We start from the raw sequence: 19,868 nt of genomic DNA, 5'->3' as shown, positions 1-19,868 counted from the left end.
TGAGTAGTCATAGAGAAGACCATTTGTGTCTCGTTAGATTCATCATAACATTTATACAGTAGTCCTTAAGCATAGCTTTGGGGCATGTAGAGTGAGACATCCCGTGATTTTTGAACCAAGATTCTATCAGTTGTAAGAGAGCCACTTACAAATCCTAAATGATTGGTAGAATGTAAATCATCAATCAGAACAGGGAGAAGAAGTATACAATAGACTATGCATACAGATTTACAATTCACAATGTCTCTTTCACCAAGCAGAAGTCATTGTATAGGAGATGATCTTGTCTTCATATGTTAAAAGCCACAATGCTTCGATACTATAGTAGTTAGTCACTTATATACTAATTAAAAGCGAGCTGAACAAAACCTTCCAGAAGTCAATTACCTATGCTTGGTTATAGTGATTCAGTATAGTAAAGTTTATAGCTAGTCCCAGTCAACAAGCTACCAAGAAGAGTTATAAGATTATGGTGTTTTCTATGCAGTGATCATTTGGTTTATGGTGCTCAGCAGCAACACTTAATTGTCAACCCTGGAACTTATGATAAGTGACATGCGAAGAGTGTACATGTTATGTACACCCTCTCAGGTCATTGCCCACTTGGACACAGGCTGGTTCAGTAAAGTGTTAATGTTATGCACACCCTCTTAGGTGTACAACATGGTGGCGCTGTTCGTGTAAATTAGAGATGAATATAGTAAGCGTTGTTTATTGATTCAATATAGATTAACAATGACTCATACCTGCTCCCCAAGCCATTCTTACAGATTTGGGGGCCTGGAATAGTCTGATTTGTCATACTTTTAGGGTGTGATTGTTAGTAGTGTGTGTTGGTTCTATCACTGGGGGTGCTGGCAGGCGCAATGGATGGTTCTGGCTGCTGTAGCCTCCTGGTGAAGGCCCTGGTTACTTTTATTCTATTTGTTTACAAATTAAGCACTGATTCTATGATAAAGGGTAGTAAGCCAAGAGAGCCAAGAGTATCCAGTGACTAATAGCAGCCAATTTGAGCATGGGGTATGGAAAGATGTTTCATGGTCTGTGAACATGCCTCTGCTCTGATCATTGGACAGAAGAGTAAGCAATGATAATGTTTGCAACATTGCTACCAAGAATGGACTAGACACTGAAAGCTACTTGAGAGTGAGGCTCGAAACAGAGTGATCTTGACATTTGTGGATCTGCATTCACATCTGAGACTAAAGGATTGCAGTTGAGGGTGTAATTAAATAACCCACTAGACTACTGAGTAACCCAATAATTCTAAATCCATATTAGAGCAGGAATTTTATTTCTGCATGCACTCTAACTTCTAATAGATGTCTCTAAGAAAAAAGCAATTCTTAAAACTGATGAGCTCATTGTAAAGGTGAGACATCTTGAGTATTTACTCCAATGATTACTTTAGAAAGGTTCAGTGACAGTGGGATTATCTGTAAACTCATAAGGACCTCTTATTGAAAGAAGCAGTGATACCACACACATTTCTGATTGTGATCCTCCTATTACAGATCTTTTTTGGGGGAGCCAATTTCCCACCTTTCGCCTAAAAATTGCCTTTTAGTCACAGAAATACTCTGACAACATTTCAGAGATTGGGCAATAATGTAATGGCTGGCAGGACCGACTACAATATTGCTTTTATCATGTATATATAGAAGCAGTGTCACCTGAGCATTTAATTTTAGCAGTATTAATATATTACATTAACTACAAAGGGCTATACTTTGTATGTGTTAAAGAGACTGTGATAATCATACCTACCCAGGCCAAAGGAACATGCCTAAGTCAAACTTATGCTGTGAATTACACTCCCACTATACAAATAAACAAGACTAGCTCTAGCAAATTCAATAGGCCTTGTTATTATGCACAAACATTCAGAAATGCAAACAGACTGTTTATGCTGTGTTTTTGATAGTGTGAGCAACTTGAAGGCCCTGGAAAATAAAAAAGAACAGCACAATGTCACAGGAAACAGGCAATCTCTCTAGAGGCAAGACAAAAATAATTCAGGCATATTTATCTGCCTGTGTCTGCTTGTGTTAGTACCTTAATGCTAAACTGAAAAACGTTGTCAATGGATACATTTAATTCATATCAAAAGCTCTGGCAGACAGCCTTACTAATTTTAGCTGCTTAGAAAGATCCACTTCTATGCCTGGGGGACACCCAAATAGCTCAGACTTCCCTCTTTATTTGCTACCACTACCAGCTGAGGACCTTATTTAGACTTTTTCTGTTGTAAATCAATACTGTGAGGTCACCTTTAAGGGTGCATATCAGAAGACATCCACTCCATCATTTAAAGCTTCTCCTTTTCACTGTTCAAATTAAATGTCGGCATTATTTTCCCCGTATATTCGCTAACATTTCTTTGCCCATGCGGGCACTGTTTCATTCAAGCACAGCCTAAAGCTCCCGGTATTTTCCTATATATATGTCAGCCATCAGTTTACACTTCCAACAAATGCTCATCAGCTGTTCTGGTTGAAGCAGTGGTCTAGCAGTAGCCAAGCAGTGTAAAAATTGATTGCCTGATTCTAGGGCCTCTAAGAAGTACCAAATTTAGTACTATCTCGCAAGCGGATAATTTTTTTTTCTACGGTTCTGTATCCTCAGAGGGTGTTACAAATTGCATTGTTGGTTAACTGAAGTATGAATCTCATTGAAATAGCAACCACAATCCTAGTCAGGGTAAATGTCAGACAAACCCTAAATTAACTTTCAATCACCCTCTGATAGCTTGGCACAAAACAATCAGGCTTAACTTAGAGCCAGTGTGTAAAGTATTTGTGCAACATTTCAAACAGTAAAAATGTGAAAGTACCACAGAAAAAGATACCACACAAAATCTGAAAAATATAACAACATTCAGTAAATAAAACAAGACCAAAACCAAACCTACTAACATCCAATAAGTAGAACTTAATTTATGAATTGTTAAAGGTTAAACTGTGAAATAGCACTTGGAAGCACATAGCGCCAACTGGGGATATCTGGCTGTGCTGGACCCGGGCAAAGTCAAAAGTTCAGGCGGACCTTGATGGAGCATGGTCTGGCTATAGGGATCCAGTTGGAGGCACTGAACTAAAGTATCTTTGTTCCTGATTGGGGAGCTTTGTGTCATTTCTGAACCAAGTAGTTGAATTGATGCATCGATTTTCTCCATGCAGCAGCAGTGATGTATTGGTTCACAGATGCAGCTGGGCTAGATTGCAGGTTCCTACTGCATGAACGTTGAGGGTCCAGGTGCTATGCGAAGACCAGTGTTGAAGATGCATTATGCAATTGCGGCAATGAGCCAGTTTTGATGAGCACAGAGGCTGTGATACAGATCTATGTTGTAGTTGTCAAGGCTGGTGTTGGCAGGGGCCGAGGATCTTATGCCGGAAAAAAGTGGTGCAGGGGCAGTACTGAAGGCAATGTACCCATTCTATGCCTGACAACAGCAGTGACAGGTTTATTCTGCTCCTGCAGCAGAGGATGTGTCGATTCTGCTGGAGCAAAAAACATAGGCCCACTTTCAAGGGTCCTGGACTGGGGTGGCACCACATGGCAGGGCAGACTCAAAAATGGCAGAGTCTAGGTGTGGGAGCAGGATTGTTGGAAGTCTTTTAAGTCTCTGAGACTTATGATCAGAAGGATTTCCAGCTATCCTTTGTAGGAACTCTGGGTTCTAGTGATGCAGGTCCAGTCCTTTTCATCCAGGCTAGAGAGAGCTGTAGGCAACAAGGCAACACAGCAAGGAAGGAGTCCAGCAAGCATCAGTCCAGTCGAGTGGCAGTCCTGCAGGAGCGCAACAGTTCTTCTAGGCAGAGTAGTCACAGGTCGAGAAGTGAACAGAAGTGGTGTTGTCGGAGGTCCAGTATGCATACCCAGTTGGGCCTTTGAAGTGGGAGAGACTTCAAGGACAAGCCTTTGAAGTGCCCAGAGGTCGAGACCTTCCTGCCTTGGCTCCATACTCACCACAGGGGGGTATGCAGCTCTTTGTGTGGGAACAAAACACAGCCTATTTAGGTGTGAATGAGGCTGAGTCCAACTTCTCCTCTCCATCCTTCCAGGATGGCCCATCAAGTCACACCTAAGCTTCCATTGTGTGGCTGTCTAGGGGGAATACAAATGCCCAGATGTCACCCACCACAGACAAGTGATCAGAGACAGACATGCATTGAGAGTCCACAACTGATTTCAATTACCAACAATCCCCACTGGATTAACTACTAACCTTGGATTCCGTAACAGCATCTGGCATAAAGTGCTTCAATGCCTTATTGGGTTTAGTAAGTGCTAAATACATGCAATTACAATCTTTTACAATACAATAGCGGTTTCAGAATCTCTTTATTGCCACAAGCACTGACAAAGCACTTCAACTACATTGAATGTCCCACACCAAGCAGTTTATTTTGAAAATAATTCTAGATGAGGACGAACCCTGCAACACAACCTGAGCCTCAATGCAAATTATAAAAACTAATTGGGAAAAAAGAAGGACTGAAGATATTGAACAGCCAGCTTAAATTCAGAATATATGCCCCTTTAATAAGGTTGCTGATCTGAAAAAAAGAGTTTGATCAAATGTTACCTTCTGTAATAGAAATTTGCTTTTGAACTTCTGATCAGTTACACTTCCTTTATTGAATCTTCCCGTTAGATGGTTCCAACTCAATTCCATATTATGTTTATGCAACTCTGTTTTCTTTATAGCAATTAGATGTATATCATTTCCTCTGTTCCATATAAAATAATTTAAGAGAATACTGTTGAGATGTTTCTAATGAAAACTGAATGTGAAATCTCCAAAATACCATAACATGTGTATTTGTAAAGTGCACGTTCACTCGGAGGAATCTTGGCGCTGAATAACAGATGTTTATTGTTACCCAACTCAATGGTACTCATTTTATCGACCTCATATGGATGAAAGGATGAGTGGACCCGCTGGGATTTGAACCTGTGACCGTGAGGTCAAACACGGGTTCCTGTAGTGGATGCATTAGTCCACTGAGCCACCAGAACCGGCTCCATATAGGAACTTAATGTCTGTAGGCAGGCCGAATTTCTTGATGTACAATATTGTACTTCTAGAGTTATCGTGTTACACCATGAGCATTTGGAAACACGAGACTGGACTTAAGCTTGACTATATGATCACAGATTGTTACGATTGTATGGGAAAATGACTTGCACTGGGAATTGATTCCGCTGCAATGTATGAACTGTTAGTCACAGTGGAGCCTTTTCATTTACCTTTCATGTTAAGTGCATGTTATGTTTTGATTTTCTTTTATAACCCTACAAATATGACAGCCCAATAACATGCCTGTTGCCTCACATGGACATCCTGTAGTTGGTGCAGAGAAGCACACTGATCACCTGTGGTCTTCCTGCCTTGGAACAATGGTTAAAATGCTTCTCCCACTAGGTTGTGTTTCACACTGGGCTTCATGAATGAGAAACAGCAGATTACAAACACTGTTCACAGTGGAGAAGTGTGGCTCAATGATTAGAGCGATAAGAATAAACAATGGTCAAGAACCAATTTCTTAGTACACTGATTCATTCAGTAGTACTGATTGAATCAGTGTACTAAGAAATAGGTTCTGGACCATTGTTTATTCTTATCGCACTATACCCAGGTCCGTATCCTTTTGGGTTACCCTCATTTTTCATTAATGGTTTCAATGATTAGAGCAGCAGACCCTGATGCAGAGGTCTAGCCCGGGACCAGGGTTCAATTCCCCGCCTCGGCGGGTCTTGGGCTCAAAAATTCCACGGACCTGATAATTCTCGCCTCGGTGCCTATTCCAAGCATGGAGTCCCACTTTGCAACTCTGGGCAATAGCTTGCTTAATCTCCACAACGGCCCCCACAACGCAAATGATGCCTGGCCTCCACCTTGAGGGTGCCCAGGAGTGGACGCCTCACAGGGAAAGCCAGGATGGGTTCCACAGCGGTATTCGTACAAGCGCCTTGAGACCCTTGCGGGAGAGTAGTGCGCTATACAAGTATCAATTTACATTTACATTATTTCCGTTCTACTGTACATTTCTAATTTGTCATATCTTAAAATTTCTCACTGTTATTTACAATCCACACTTTTCAACATCATTTTATATAATTTGTTTTCAGTGTATAATATGATCAAGGGAGTGCTTCATAGCACTCAGCAAACAGCACAATCTGCAGCCAAACAATGATGTAAAATTCCATACATAATTAAATTCTGTTCTTGCCAAACTCAAGGTTCAAGGCTCTGCCACACTGACTTTAGCAGCCTCTTTAGATGCATAATGGTTATCCTTTTTTAATTAGATATGGGGAATGAATTATACATCAATCAATCAATTCAATCTTTATTCGGATATGAAATATCCATAAAAGCAAATGTCAAAAATACCAGCAACAATACAGATTATTATAAAAGAAGCAGAACATAAAAACAGTGAATGGATGAGAACTTCCAAATTGCATTAGGGGACTTCAATAGCATAAATATGTTAAAAAGGCATAATGTGAAAAACAACAGTGTCAAGAATAGCATTAAAACGTGGGGAGTTTATGACCCTGACAAATAGCAACATTGTGCTAGAAGATACAATCAAGTGTTTAACAAATATCAGCATATTATGATAAAGTGCAATCAGATGTAAACAGTTTTAGCAGCATAAAATAAAGTGCAATTTAGTACAGACTGTAAATCTGGTCTGTTATGCGAACGGCCCTTTCTTTTGATACTCCATACCATGAAAATATTTATAAGTGCTTACGGCTAACAACATAGCAGGCTTGGTTACATTTTAGTATGTTACGGAATGCTCATAGAAGCACGTGAGTGAACTGCCACTCTCAGAAAAGAACTTATGCGAAGGATCAAATCGTCCTTCTCAAACTTAAGAATTGCCAGATAGTCTGTTCTATAATCAATGTTGGTAATTACTTTAAAATAGGGAATCAGATATTGTTTAGTGTATTTTTTATAAAAGTTGCAGAAAAATAAAAAATGTGACACTGTTTGATTACTGCAAGAACCACTCCAAGTACCACAAAGGCAGGACATTTGCTCTTCTGTTTAGCGCTGGGAAACCTCTGGGTAGCTGCGCGCTGTATAAAATTAAATATAATAATAATAATGATAATAAGATTGATGTTAAAGCCCAAAGCAAAACAAAGGAAAAGAAAGTAAGTATTTTAAGGTGCCAGCCCAAAGGCGAAAGATCAAACTTCTCTCCCAACAACCTATGTTCCTTAGAAGATACTTAGATGGCATATAGGATCGGGGGCTATTAGCATCCACGGCCGACATATACCTAGCACAATAATTTCTCTCTTCCTGAGCAGACCTCTGAGGATAAATTGTTTAAATTGCTTTAAAAAGTGCTTTGTTTTTAATAATATTTTTAAAAATATATATGTCAATATATTTTTTATTTTTCAGGAATAATAATGAGCTTACCAGTGGATAGTCAAGGTAAGTTGGACATTATTTGTACCGTTCATGTCTACTGGTAACTTCTAATATATAATTTGACACAATGTCCAGCACTCTATAAACGTATGGAGATGATCTATTTCTTTATCGCATAGTGGCAAATTAAACAATAATTATCAGAGAGCACCATATAATTGCAACATTTCAATCATTCCATCCAAGTAAGTTAGGAGTCTTCAATAGTTGGGTAGTCAGGTCTTTTATTCTGTTCAAAATGTTATCTTCATAAAAACAATGTTGTAGCCAGTGCCTACGCGTTTCGTCCAACCGGACTTCTTCAGGGCAGGTTAGTCACTGTTTTATTGTTGTCTAGTCTGATGCTTCGTCTAAGGAGTTTGTCTCTAAAACTTCTTTCTCCGGGGCGTTGTAGGTCCAACTTGTTGTTGTTAGCTGTAGAGTCGAAGCATCGTGGCATCATAACCGAAAACGAATGCGGTTATGATGCCACGATGCTTCGACTCTACAGCTAACAACAACAAGTTGGACCTACAACGCCCCGGCTCAGCAAAACTATTTCATCAAATAAAGCATGAAAATATCTCTCTAAGTTACGGGACCCCCAACTAAGAAAACATACTCACTGCTTACAAGGTATTCGCTTTAATACTTGCACAACTACGTTGAGAAAGAAGTTTTAGAGACAAACTCCTTAGACGAAGCATCAGACTAGACAACAATAAAACAGTGACTAACCTGCCCTGAAGAAGTCCGGTTGGACGAAACGCGTAGGCACTGGCTACAACATTGTTTTTATGAAGATAACATTTTGAACAGAATAAAAGACCTGACTACTCAACTATTGAAGACTCCTAACTTACTTGGATGGAATGATTGAAATGTTGCAATTATATGGTGCTCTCTGATAATTATTGTTTAATTTGCCACTATGCGATAAAGAAATAGATCATCTCCATACGTTTATAGAGTGCTGGACATTGTGTCAAATTGTGTTGTTTGAGACTTCTTAGTCTCAGGGAGACCTAGGGGTCTGGATCTCCTGTCCTTAGCACCTAAAATTCTCAGATATTCGAGTGACACTAGTGGATAGGTGCAATTTCATATAGCCTCAAACCCCTGTGCTTGGTGTGTGTTGTACTAACTTCTAATATATATCAAACTCTTAAAGCTAGAGAGTGTAGAGTGCACCCAAATATGGAACTGTGTTTTTAGGATTTATGAATTTTGTTTAATACTGTGTGGTTTCTTCTGGAAAAAATCCTGTTCACAGCATTAGTCACAGCAGTCTGAAGAGACCGAAGCAGCATTGAGCATCTTCAGTTCTCTTCTTGGAAAACAAACCACTGAGGGGCATATGTACAAGGCCCTATCGCCACAGGAACGTCACCTTTTTGTGACGTTTCAGTGGTGATTGGGGCTTTGCCTTATTTACAAGGGAGGTAGGTATAATGGGCAACCAAACCTACCCTTAAGGGCTCTGGCAAGATAACAGTGAAGTTCAAAATAATTGAATGCTCCCTTCTTGTTCGCTTGTAATTGTTTCATGCGAGTACCCTTTTTGAAATCTGAAGATAAATATCATTACTTTTGTACACACCTGTGCATTTTTGCTGTTGTTTCTTGCTATTTCCTGTTTTGCGATATATACTCTTTTGAGATATATTTCTATATTATTAGCTCATAAGTACAAAAAATTGTATTGTTAGAAAATAATTTGCCAAAATAAATAAATTAGTGAGCAAATAATAAACCTTACACCTAATTGTGATTGAGAATAATATAACTAAGTACCTTAATAAATCCCTTGAAGGCACATTTTACCTGTTCACTATTTACAAGGCAGCGTTAAACCACTTACCGTGGCTTAATGCTGCCTTGTAAAAAAAAGCTCCCTTTCACGCTATGTTTAGTATGAAAGGGGTGGGCAGTGGGTGTTGGGGTGGATGTTCCACGGCAACACCCATTGATTTTGATGCTGCCCCCTATTTCCAAGAGCAGCGTAAATAGGAGGCAGCGCCAAAATTAAGACCAGGGAAAACCAGGTATTAACTTGGTGAAACGAGGAGAAATGCTTTATTTCTCCTTGTTTTTGCTTTTTCCATGTGTGCTGTTTGTGCCCAACACATGGAAAAAGCAATATGCGTTGGATTTGTTATGTACAGGAAGGTCTTCCTTTCTATACATAAACAACCCTTAAAAAATGACATTTTGTAATTTTCATGTGGGCTGCATTAAGCAGCACACATAGAAGTGACAAAATGGCATTTCAAGATTGTTTATGTGCAGGAAGGGGGACCTTCCTGTACATAAACAATCTTCTGCTTCACGCAGACACCCTTGCATTATGGATCTCTGGAGTTCATAATAACCAACTCCCAGACCATATACTCTTTATAGTATTACTGCACTTACTCACTAGGAACGGCCAAGCTGGGGATTCTCTGTGACTTGCTTGACTCCTTTGAAAGCGGTCGCTCCAGCCTTCCTCCCGACATCATAGCGCTGCTGTGGTATCGTAGCGCTGCTTCTCATTGCATTATATTTCATCTGAATTGCTTTAGCATTCGAGATGTAACGTAGCGCTCCGCCCTGCTTGCTTTGCATATTTCATCTACATTGTGGCTGTGTGCGTAGCGCTGCTCCTCTCCTCTCCCGATCGGTGGCGTAGTGCTCCGCATCGCTTTGTGTGGTGATTTAAAGTATTATTATTTTTTCTTGTATTCCACCGCTAGTCCGCTCTTCCCGCACTGCCCCCTGAGGTCAATTGCTGCCTGATTGCGCCCATAGCGTAGTGCTGTCCTTCTTGTTGTTGTTTGGACACCATTTTGTTGTGCCTGCAGCCCGTCCCTCCCCCTACGCCCACGCCTCCCAGCTCCCCCTCCCACGCTCCGCCCCCTCCACCACCCATGTTAGTCAGATGGTTCCACGCGCAGCGTCCACGCGCTACGGCCACGCCGAAGGTGCGCCAAAGGTAAGCCCGTCTACGCCCGTCCGCGCCTGGACCGCGCCCAGCGCCATACCCCCTGGTCCTCGTAATGCCAACCCCTCCCGCATTACTTACGATGCCACCACCCTCCTAGCCCTTAACCCCGGCCGTTCCCCCAACTGCGTCCAAGCCGCTCCTGGACACACCCATGGACCCTTCTCCTGCAACTCCTGCAAGTTCGACGGCACCAAGAACAACTCCTCATCTACGAACACACAACAGATATCCGACCCCAACCACCTACAATGCATCCTGCTCAACACCCGCTCAGTCCACAGGCACGCCATTGACCTCTGGAATCTACTAGACACCATTTCTCCGGACGTCGCCTTCCTAACAGAAACATGGATGACGCCACATCAGCCCCAGACATCACCATTGCCATCCCGGAAGGCTATAAGATCATTCGCAAGGACCGTACCGGCCATACAGGAGGAGGCATCGCTATTTTCCATAAGAAATCCTTCCGCATCTCAACCAGCTCAGACGTCAATCTCGCCAACACTGAACACCTTCACTTCCAGATCCACACCGACCCCAAGACCACACTCAGAGGCACCCTCCTTTACAGGCCACCAGGACCCCGCGCACAATTTAGTGAAGACATCACGGACTTCATCACTCCACACGCGCTCCCCTCCGAGGATTACATCCTTTTGGGAGACCTCAACTTTCACCTTGAAAAGAACAACGACCGCAACACCATCACTCTTTTGGACAACCTCGCCAACCTCGGACTTAAACAACTTGTCACTACCCCCACCCACATCGCAGGTCACACACTCGACCCTATCTTCACCTCCAGCAAACATGTCTCCTTCAGCCACACCACAGCTCTCCTTTGGACTGACCACAGCTGCGTTCACTTTACCTACTACAAGCCCACATCCAACAATCACCCCCAACCCACTCTGCAAAGAAACTGGAACAAAATCATCATCGACCAGATCTCCTCATCGCTTCTTCTAAACCCCCCAGCCCACTCCTCAAACCCCGACCAAGCAGCCACCAACCTCACCCAATGGTTATCCAACAGCGCCGACATCCTAGCACCACTGAAAAAACGACAATTCAAACTAGGCAGCAAGAAGGCCTCCTGGTTCAACGATGATCTTAAGAAATCCAAGAAACTCTGTCGCTCTCTTGAGAAGGCCTGGAAAAAAGACCCAACCACCAGCACCAAGGACGCCTTCAAAAACGCCACCCGCATACACCACCAACTGATCCGGAATGCTAAGAAAGCCACTTTGAAGGACCGACTAGATAACAACGCCCACAACAGCAAGGAATTATTCAACATCGTCAAGGAATTTACCAACCCCTCAGCCAACTCCAACGACATCACCCCCTCTCAAGCCCTCTGCGACTCCCTAGCCTCATTCTTCCACAACAAAATTGCAGACATCCACAACAGCTTCGACAACCGACCCGAAGACCAACCCACCCAACCCCCTGCAGGACCCCCACCCCCCTTGAACATCCTCAATGACTGGAAGCCAATCTCCACTGAGGACACCATCCGTCTGATGAACTCTATCCACTCAGGATCCCCCACAGACCCATGCCCTCACCACATCTCCAACAAAGCAGACTCCATTATAGCACCGCACCTCCGAGACGTCATCAACTGCTCCCTCAACTCCGCAACCTTCCCGGAAAGCTGGAAACACGCAGAACTCAGCGCCCTCCTGAAGAAACCCACAGCTGACCCCACCGAACTCAAAAACTACCGCCCTATCTCACTCCTTCCATTCCCGGCCAAAGTCATCGAGAAAGCGGTCAACAACCAGTTCGCCGCATTCCTCGAAACCAACAAATCCCTCGACTCCTCACAATCCGGCTTCCGAGCCAAGCACAGCACTGAAACCGCCCTCATAGCAGCAACAGACGACATTCGAACTCTACTGGACAATGGAGACACAGTCGCCCTCATCCTCCTCGACCTCTCCGCAGCCTTCGACACGGTCTGTCATAGCACCCTTTTACAACGCCTCAGAAACGTCGGAATCCAAGGAAAAGCACTGGAATGGATCACCTCGTTCCTCACCGGAAGAACTCAGAGAGTCCGCCTCTCACCATTCAAGTCTGAGGCCACTGAAGTCATCTGCGGCGTACCACAAGGATCTTCACTCAGCCCCACCCTCTTCAACGTATACATGAGCCCCCTCGCGGTCATCGCACGCCAACACAACCTCAACATCATCTCCTACGCCGATGACACTCAACTGATCCTATCTCTCACCAGAGACCCTAACACTGCCAAAACCAACCTGCATGAAGGAATGAAAGAAGTAGCCGACTGGATGAAGCACAGCCGTCTGAAACTGAACTCAGACAAAACAGAAGTCCTCATCCTAGGCACTTCCCCCTCCGCCTGGGATGACTCTTGGTGGCCAGAGGCCCTTGGAAAAGCACCCATCCCGACGGACCACGCACGGAACCTAGGCGTCATCCTGGATTCCTCACTCTCGATGAACAGACAAGTCAACGCCGTTTCTTCATCTTGCTTCAACATTCTTCGCATGCTCAAAAAAACATTTCGTTGGATCCCCACCGAAACTAGAAAAACGGTCACCCACGCTCTGGTCACGAGCCGACTGGACTTCGGAAACACCCTCTACGCCGGTAACACCGCAAAACTCCAGAAAAAACTCCAACGCATACAGAACGCTTCAGCCAGGCTCATATTAGACATCCCGCGTAAAGAACACATCTCTGGTCACCTGAAAAACCTCCACTGGCTCCCCGTCAATAAGAGGATTACTTTCCGGCTCCTAACCCACGCACACAAAGCACTCTACGAAATCGGACCCGAATGCCTCAACACACGACTGTCCTTCTACACCCCCTCCCGCCAGCTACGATCCTCCAACCAAGCCCTTGCCACTGTACCTCGCATCAACAAAACCACCATGGGAGGTAGATCCTTCTCCTACCTGGCAGCTAAAACCTGGAACTCACTTCCCACTCACCTTCGCCTTACTCAGAACCACCTAGCATTCAGAAAGCAACTTAAAACGTGGATATTTGACAAGTAATTCCCCACCCTTCTTCAAGCGCCTTGAGACCCTCTGGGTATGTACCGCGCTATATAAATTTATTGACTTGACTTGACTTGACAATGTCTAAGAATGGACTCAGACACAATAGGGGTAAGGTGCTCATGGAAATGTACCCTCATCTGTGGTCTAGTGCACTCTGCTAGACGGGTGACTTACCTAGGCCACCGGCAGTAGGTTGCAGGCATGGTACACAGGTATGTGTGCCATGTTGACTCTTCACTTTTCTCTGCGTAAAAGCAAGCAGCCTACGTTGGCAGTGAGTGGATGTTAAGGTGCAGAGTCTCTAATGGTAGCACAAAAGGTGCTGCAGCCCTAAGAGACCTTCCATAGTCACAGTGCCTTTGTACCCACTGTACCTTTTACAAGGGGCTTACCTGTGGCCAAAGATGTGCCAATTGTGGATTCAAAGGTACACTTTTTTGGAAAGAACACAGGCCCTGGGAACCTGATTGGCAGGGACCTATGGCACTTGAAGTCAAATTGCATCAGAAATCTGGCAAAAAGTGGTGGGGATTACTGCAATAGAAACCTACTTTAATACACAAGCTCCCCCAGCCAAAAAGCCAGGAGTCTCAGCCAAACCTGGGACAATCCTCCCAGTCTTTCAGGTGGTTAAGAGTAAGGGAAGTGGTTTGAAAGTTGCAAGCCTACTCTGCCTTACATCCTACATTCCAGGCCAGTCCCATTTGGGGAGCTGACCTACCTCAACAATTTCAGGACCTAATTCCCCATGCCCAAATCCTTAATCTTTAGTGTCTTTACCCCGTCTGTTTAGTTTGGGTTCAGAGGTGCCTACCTCTGCATATTCTAACTTAGCTAGGGCTACCCACTGCTTGAGTAACCCCACCATGACCAACAGGGTCATGGAGTCTACATTGATGTTGGAATTAGGCTAGACCACCATGCCAAGGACAGTGCTGCCATGAAGGCTAACACCCAGCAGAGGCCAATGACAGTTCTCAGTGTCCAGAACTACACCTTTAGCTCTTCAATGATAGGTGAAGGGGCTAACTTGGCTTCTTTTGGGTTGGGGCACCTGTCTGCTGGTTTAGGGTAGGGGGCACTGTACTATGTAGTGTACACCCTACTTCCACCCTCTGTACTGTTCTGTCAGCTGAGGAGCCTGCAACTCAGGCTGAACAGTTGCCTGACTAGGCAGGTCTTTTTGTGGGCTAGGGAGGCCTTCATCAGTGCCAACTTTGGAGTTCTCCCTTATTTGGAAAGAATCTCCCTGGCCCACGGGAACTGTGGCTAACAGTTGTCCACCTTTCCAACATGTTCTTTTTTTTTTGGGGCTTATCTGCACTACCTGTAGGCTCATCCCCCTGATTCCTTGGGTAAGGACTGGCACTTTATCAGTGCCTCACTTTGGCTCAGACCAACCTATGGGTTGTGTTTCACAAGGAGACAATCAAGGGGGAGGTCTTATTGGGTACCACCTTTCTACAGCTAAGGGACCCAGCTATTTCTAGGGGCACTAAAGCTACAGGCCTAACATTGACCTCCCCTGGAATAGCCCTCACACGTTTTGTCTCCCCTGGGACATACTGTTTCGAGAGTACCGAGTCATGTACCACAGTGTGACTGCTGACACAGGTATCTCTCAGGACAGTGGTGGAGATTCCATTCACCAGTAGGTGGTGGAAGTGTCTACTCCCCTCTTGAATCTCCAACTCACCTTTTGGGACCATTTTCCAGTTGAAGGGTATGTGGACTTCCTCATCTGAGGAACTACCCTCATAGGCTACACTGGCCACCCCGGAGCTACAATAGGGGCTTTGTTTTTAAGGCAGCTAGGGTCCTTGATGTGGCCTCCTGTTGTTGACAGTTGTGACACCATACCTTGTTGGGATCCCAGTCTTTACCATGGTACCCAGTTATAGGTTGTGAGGTATCTTTGGACCCACCCTCCTGGACAGGTTTTTAGGGGGCTACCTGGGACTCCTTATTTTTATCTTTAGGATGCTCACCCTCTTTTTCCTGGGGAGACTTTGTAACCCCTTTCTTTTGGTCACCCCCAGTGGACATTTTGGTCATCCTAGTCAAGCCCAGTGATTCATCTTCTTTCCCAATTCTTGAGGAGAAAATTGACCTAGGTCTACCAGATACAAATGCAACTTTTCATTAATGCAGTTACTTAATATGGGTTCCGTCATAAACAAATGATAAGGTCCATCATAATCCTGTACTTTACTTCCAGTCAGCCAGCCACTTAATGTTTTTGCTAAGTAGTTTACAAATTCCCCCAAGACTGAATCTGATCTTTTTTCTGAACCCCCTGAATTTATTTCTGTACTCCTCAGTTGTGAGTCCAAATCGCTCAATCAGGGTGCCCACCATGAGTTCATAAGACTCTGCCAAAGTAAAGGTCAGAAGTCTGTCCCTGCTCTTACCAGTGAACAGTTCTCAAAGGAGTACCCCCCCTCCCCCAGTGAGTCTTTCACACGTTCCTGGCTACACAAGTCCTCTCAAAGGTTGTCATCCATTTGGTGATATCAACATCCTCACATTTAGGGTCAATCCCTTTGGGGATTTTAGGATCATACGATCCTTCCCTCTCTTTGTTGTTTAAATTGCTTTCACCATTGATGGACCCTAGGCCCATCTCTACTCTTTCTTTGTATATAGCTCAAAGCCTAGTCTCTAGCTCTAGTCTTTTGGGCAACCTTTCTTAAAGGTTGTCCTCTTCAGTGAAATTGTCTTCACTGCCTTCTACAGAGTCTGCCCTACCTCTATGAGATCTAGAGATCTGGAGGGGTAGGGTAAGGTCCCATCCTCCCTAAGCGTTGAGGTGGGGGTCTAAGACCTCAATGTCCTCACTACTTTGTCCCACTGCTTGAAGATACTCATCTTCAGCATTGGGGTGGTCCCATGCATACCCTGCCAGGAACTCCAAGAGTTGTATTCTGGTAGGGTTGGAACCAGTTCTTATTGTCTTAGCTTTATGGAGAATCCTTAACTCTCTAACCTCTAGATTGGAGTAAGGAGTGAAGTTGAGCTCCTCAGCTATCCTCTCTGCATATAAACTGTTGGCATAAAAGCAAGAATGCCCCTGCGGACACTTTAATCCTAGAACTACAGCATCGAACAACATCACTGGCCAGAATTTTTTTTTAAAACCGTCTTGCAACTACAGGTCTTTTCCAACTCTGGGACACTCTAACCACTGATGCACTATTCAAAAAAGTAGTACGAAGGACCACTAGGAGGCTCTCTTGAATAGAAGATAAAGCTGCCTTTGCAAAAAAGGAGCCATGCCTAGATGACCATCAATAGCTACAAAACTTTCAGCCCATAAATATGCTTCAGCCTGGTATATTCAAGGATCATGAAAGAAATATTCCTTAAACATTGGCTTGGAAAACGTCCACCTATCCTGCATCTCTCACCATGGCTGAAGGGGCAAACCTCAACAAGCTGCCGTCTGTGCAGAAACAGAAAGGAGGACATGGCACACTTGATCGGCACCTGCAATCACTTGAAGGACAAGCATTTGCATAGCCAATAGGTCTCACCTTTGTGAGTTTTCAAAACATTTAATAAAAGGGCATCGTCATTTACAATGCCAATAGCTCAAACTCTTCAAATGTGAGACCTATTGCATCGCATATGCTTGTTAATGTAAAGTAGAACCTATGTGTGCAGGCGCGAACTGCTGCTTTCCTACAAGCTTCTTCTCCTCCCTTTCCTGCCATGCCCGAGTCTAGGATCTAGTCAGGACAGGCATGGCGATACGACATCTCCCCCTTTTTTGTATTTTGAATGTTCAATGTCTCTCTCGGAGATCTTCAATGAGTCGGTGGGTTTTTGAACAGTTCTCCATGGTCAGCTGATTCCTGGTCCGCTAGAGAGATGCCCCTCTCTATTGTCACATGACTCCGACACTCGTCTAGGTTCTTCATGATTGCTCTCTTCTTGACTTGACAGGTTTGTGTCCCAGTCAGGTTCTTGAGACTGGGTATATGCTGTTGGGTCACACTTTTTGAAGTGTGACACATTTCTTCTTGTTCTCTTGATTCAGGACTCAGCTGTAATCATGGTCCCCTTCCTTCTTGTCAACGGATGAGCATAGTAACGACTGTCCGCTTTGGTTTTCCTATCCTGCCTCACCAGCACCCAGTCTCCTTCTCGGATGTCGGACATCCTGGCATGTCTCCAGTGGTCAGCATATCCTTTCATTTTCGCTTTCTTGGTCCGATCGAGTTCTGCCAGCGTCTGTTAGTCTGAAGTCGTGATTCTGGACTGTGTGACAGTGTCTGCAGTCGGTATCCGGGTGCTTGGAATTCGCCCAAGCATCGGAGTGGCAGGGCATTGATTTGTAGTGCTGTAAGGCGTGGTCCTGTATGCCCACAGCACTTCATTTAATGCTGGCTGAATGTCTCAATGAGCTAGTTCAGCTTGTTGCATTGTCTTTTTTATTGTGGCCATAAATAGTTTGACCCCCCTGTTGGCCTGGGGCCACAAGGCAGTGATCTTTCGGTGCTTGAAATTCAGGTGTCTCTGCAAATTCCTGTCCATTATAAGGTAGTCCATTATCAGTCTTTACCACCGTAGGGATTCCCCACACAGCAAATGCTTCGTCAATGGCAGGTATGATGGTGGTCACTTTGGTAGAGGGAATTTGGTGAGCAATGGGGAATCAAGAGTTCTCGTCCATGATGACAATGATGTAGTTTCCCGACTTCAGCGGGTCGAAGAAGTCGACAGCTACTTGTTGCCAATGCCATACGCTGTCTGGGAGGTTCGACATCTGCAGGGGGGAATGTGATTCTTCTCCCCTACCAATTGCCAATGTGGGCCATTTTGGACTGTGGTCTCTATAATTTGGTCAAAAGAAACAGGCATGCTCTTGCAGCGCTTTCTTGAGTGTTGATGGCGTCACTTCTCATTTACTCTTCCAAGTGTCTCCACGAATAGGTGCAGACACGATGCATGATATTTTGGAGCATGGCATCTTTAGCAGAAGCTTCTATGATGGTCTCTAGTGAAACAGCAGGTGGGCATGCCTGGTCAATGACTAAGTGGAGATATTCATCGTTTACAGAGCGTTGCACTCGCGTCAGAGCCTGTAGGTGCCGTAATATGAAGTCTGGCGGATTCTCCTCCTTCCCCGGTTTGTGAATGATGGTATAAGTGTAGTCTGGCAAACTGATTCTCCACCGTTCAATCCACATAGGCATCTTCGCCTGGTGGTTCCCAAAGATGGTTGTCAGAGCTTGGTGATCGGTGATGAGTGTGAAGTGCTTGCCATATGCAAAGAGGTGAAAATGCTCAAAGGCCTTCACGACCACCAGGCTTTCTTTTTCCGGTTGGGAATATGTGTATTGCATGTTGGTGAGGCTGCGACTGATGTATGCAACAATGTGGCGTTGGTCGTCTTCGTCATCGTACTGCACCAGAATCGCAATTAGCCCGACGGGACTGGCATCTACGGTGATTTCTGTCTTCTGTTTGGGGTTGAAATATGCCAGGTTGATGGCTGAGCTTACAGCTGTTTTGAATATGTTAAAGACGTGTTCACATTTATCGGACCATTGGAAGCTTTGCACTTGTCGTGTCAGTTCTCGTAGCAGGTAGCTGATGTTTGCGTAGTCTTTGACGGGCGCAGTAACTGGCCATACCCAGGTTCTCGTAGCAGGTAGCTGATGTTTGCGTAGTCTTTGAAATAACGGGCGCAGTAACTGGCCATACCCAGGAACGAGCGGATGTCGCTGACATCATGTGGTTGTTGAGTGTCGGAGAGTGCTGATACTTTCTCGGGGTCAGGTCTCATGCCCTCTTTTGAGAAGATATGACGGTAGAATTTGAGAGTTGACTTATGAAACTCACGTTTATCTTGTTTGAGTGTGAGATTGGCGTTGAGGAGGGCGTAGCACACCCGGTCCAGCACTTTGCTGTAATCTTTCTGGGTCTCTCCGAACACTAAGATGTTGTTACTGTAGTTGAATGCATTTGGGATGTTTTGGATTACTCACCGGACAGCGTCCTGAAAAATCTCAGCCGCTGACGAGATCCCGAAGTTGAGGCGTTTGTATCTGAAAAGTCCTTGGTGTGTGGTGAATGTGGTAATATATCTATATTTTTTGTGGAGCTCAAGTTGGTGGTATCCTTTATGAGATCCAGCTTCGAGAAGGCTTTTGCTCCGTTCAGGCGTGTAATCATTTTGCTGATGTGGGGTCCTGGATGCTGCTCCCTTTCGATGGCTGTGTTCTAGGTTCGCATGTCCACACACAGGCGTACCTTGTTTTCCTGTCCTCTCTTGGGCACAACTACTATTAGCGACACCCATAGGGTGGTTTCAGTCAATCATTCTATGATATCCGCCCTTAGTAGGTCTTGGAGTTCAACATCCACTGCTTGCTGC

General features: G+C 44.5%; 1 protein-coding gene across 1 annotated transcript in view; it reads left to right on the top strand.

Annotated features, from left to right (window-relative positions):
• LOC147683687 (phospholipid scramblase 1-like) overlaps positions 1–19,868 on the top strand; it is a 604,007-nt gene that overhangs the window by 102,552 nt on the left and 481,587 nt on the right. The window contains exon 2 of the mRNA XM_086944890.1: positions 7,445–7,477. Coding sequence (XP_086801016.1) covers positions 7,453–7,477 — 25 coding nt within the window. The 5' untranslated portion in view covers positions 7,445–7,452. The remainder of the gene's footprint in view (positions 1–7,444; positions 7,478–19,868) is intronic.

Source organism: Lissotriton vulgaris, chromosome 11 (assembly GCF_964263255.1).
Source record: "Lissotriton vulgaris chromosome 11, aLisVul1.2, whole genome shotgun sequence".
NCBI classification, from domain to species: Eukaryota; Metazoa; Chordata; class Amphibia; order Caudata; family Salamandridae; genus Lissotriton; species Lissotriton vulgaris.
This window is presented reverse-complemented; position numbering and strand designations above follow the sequence as displayed.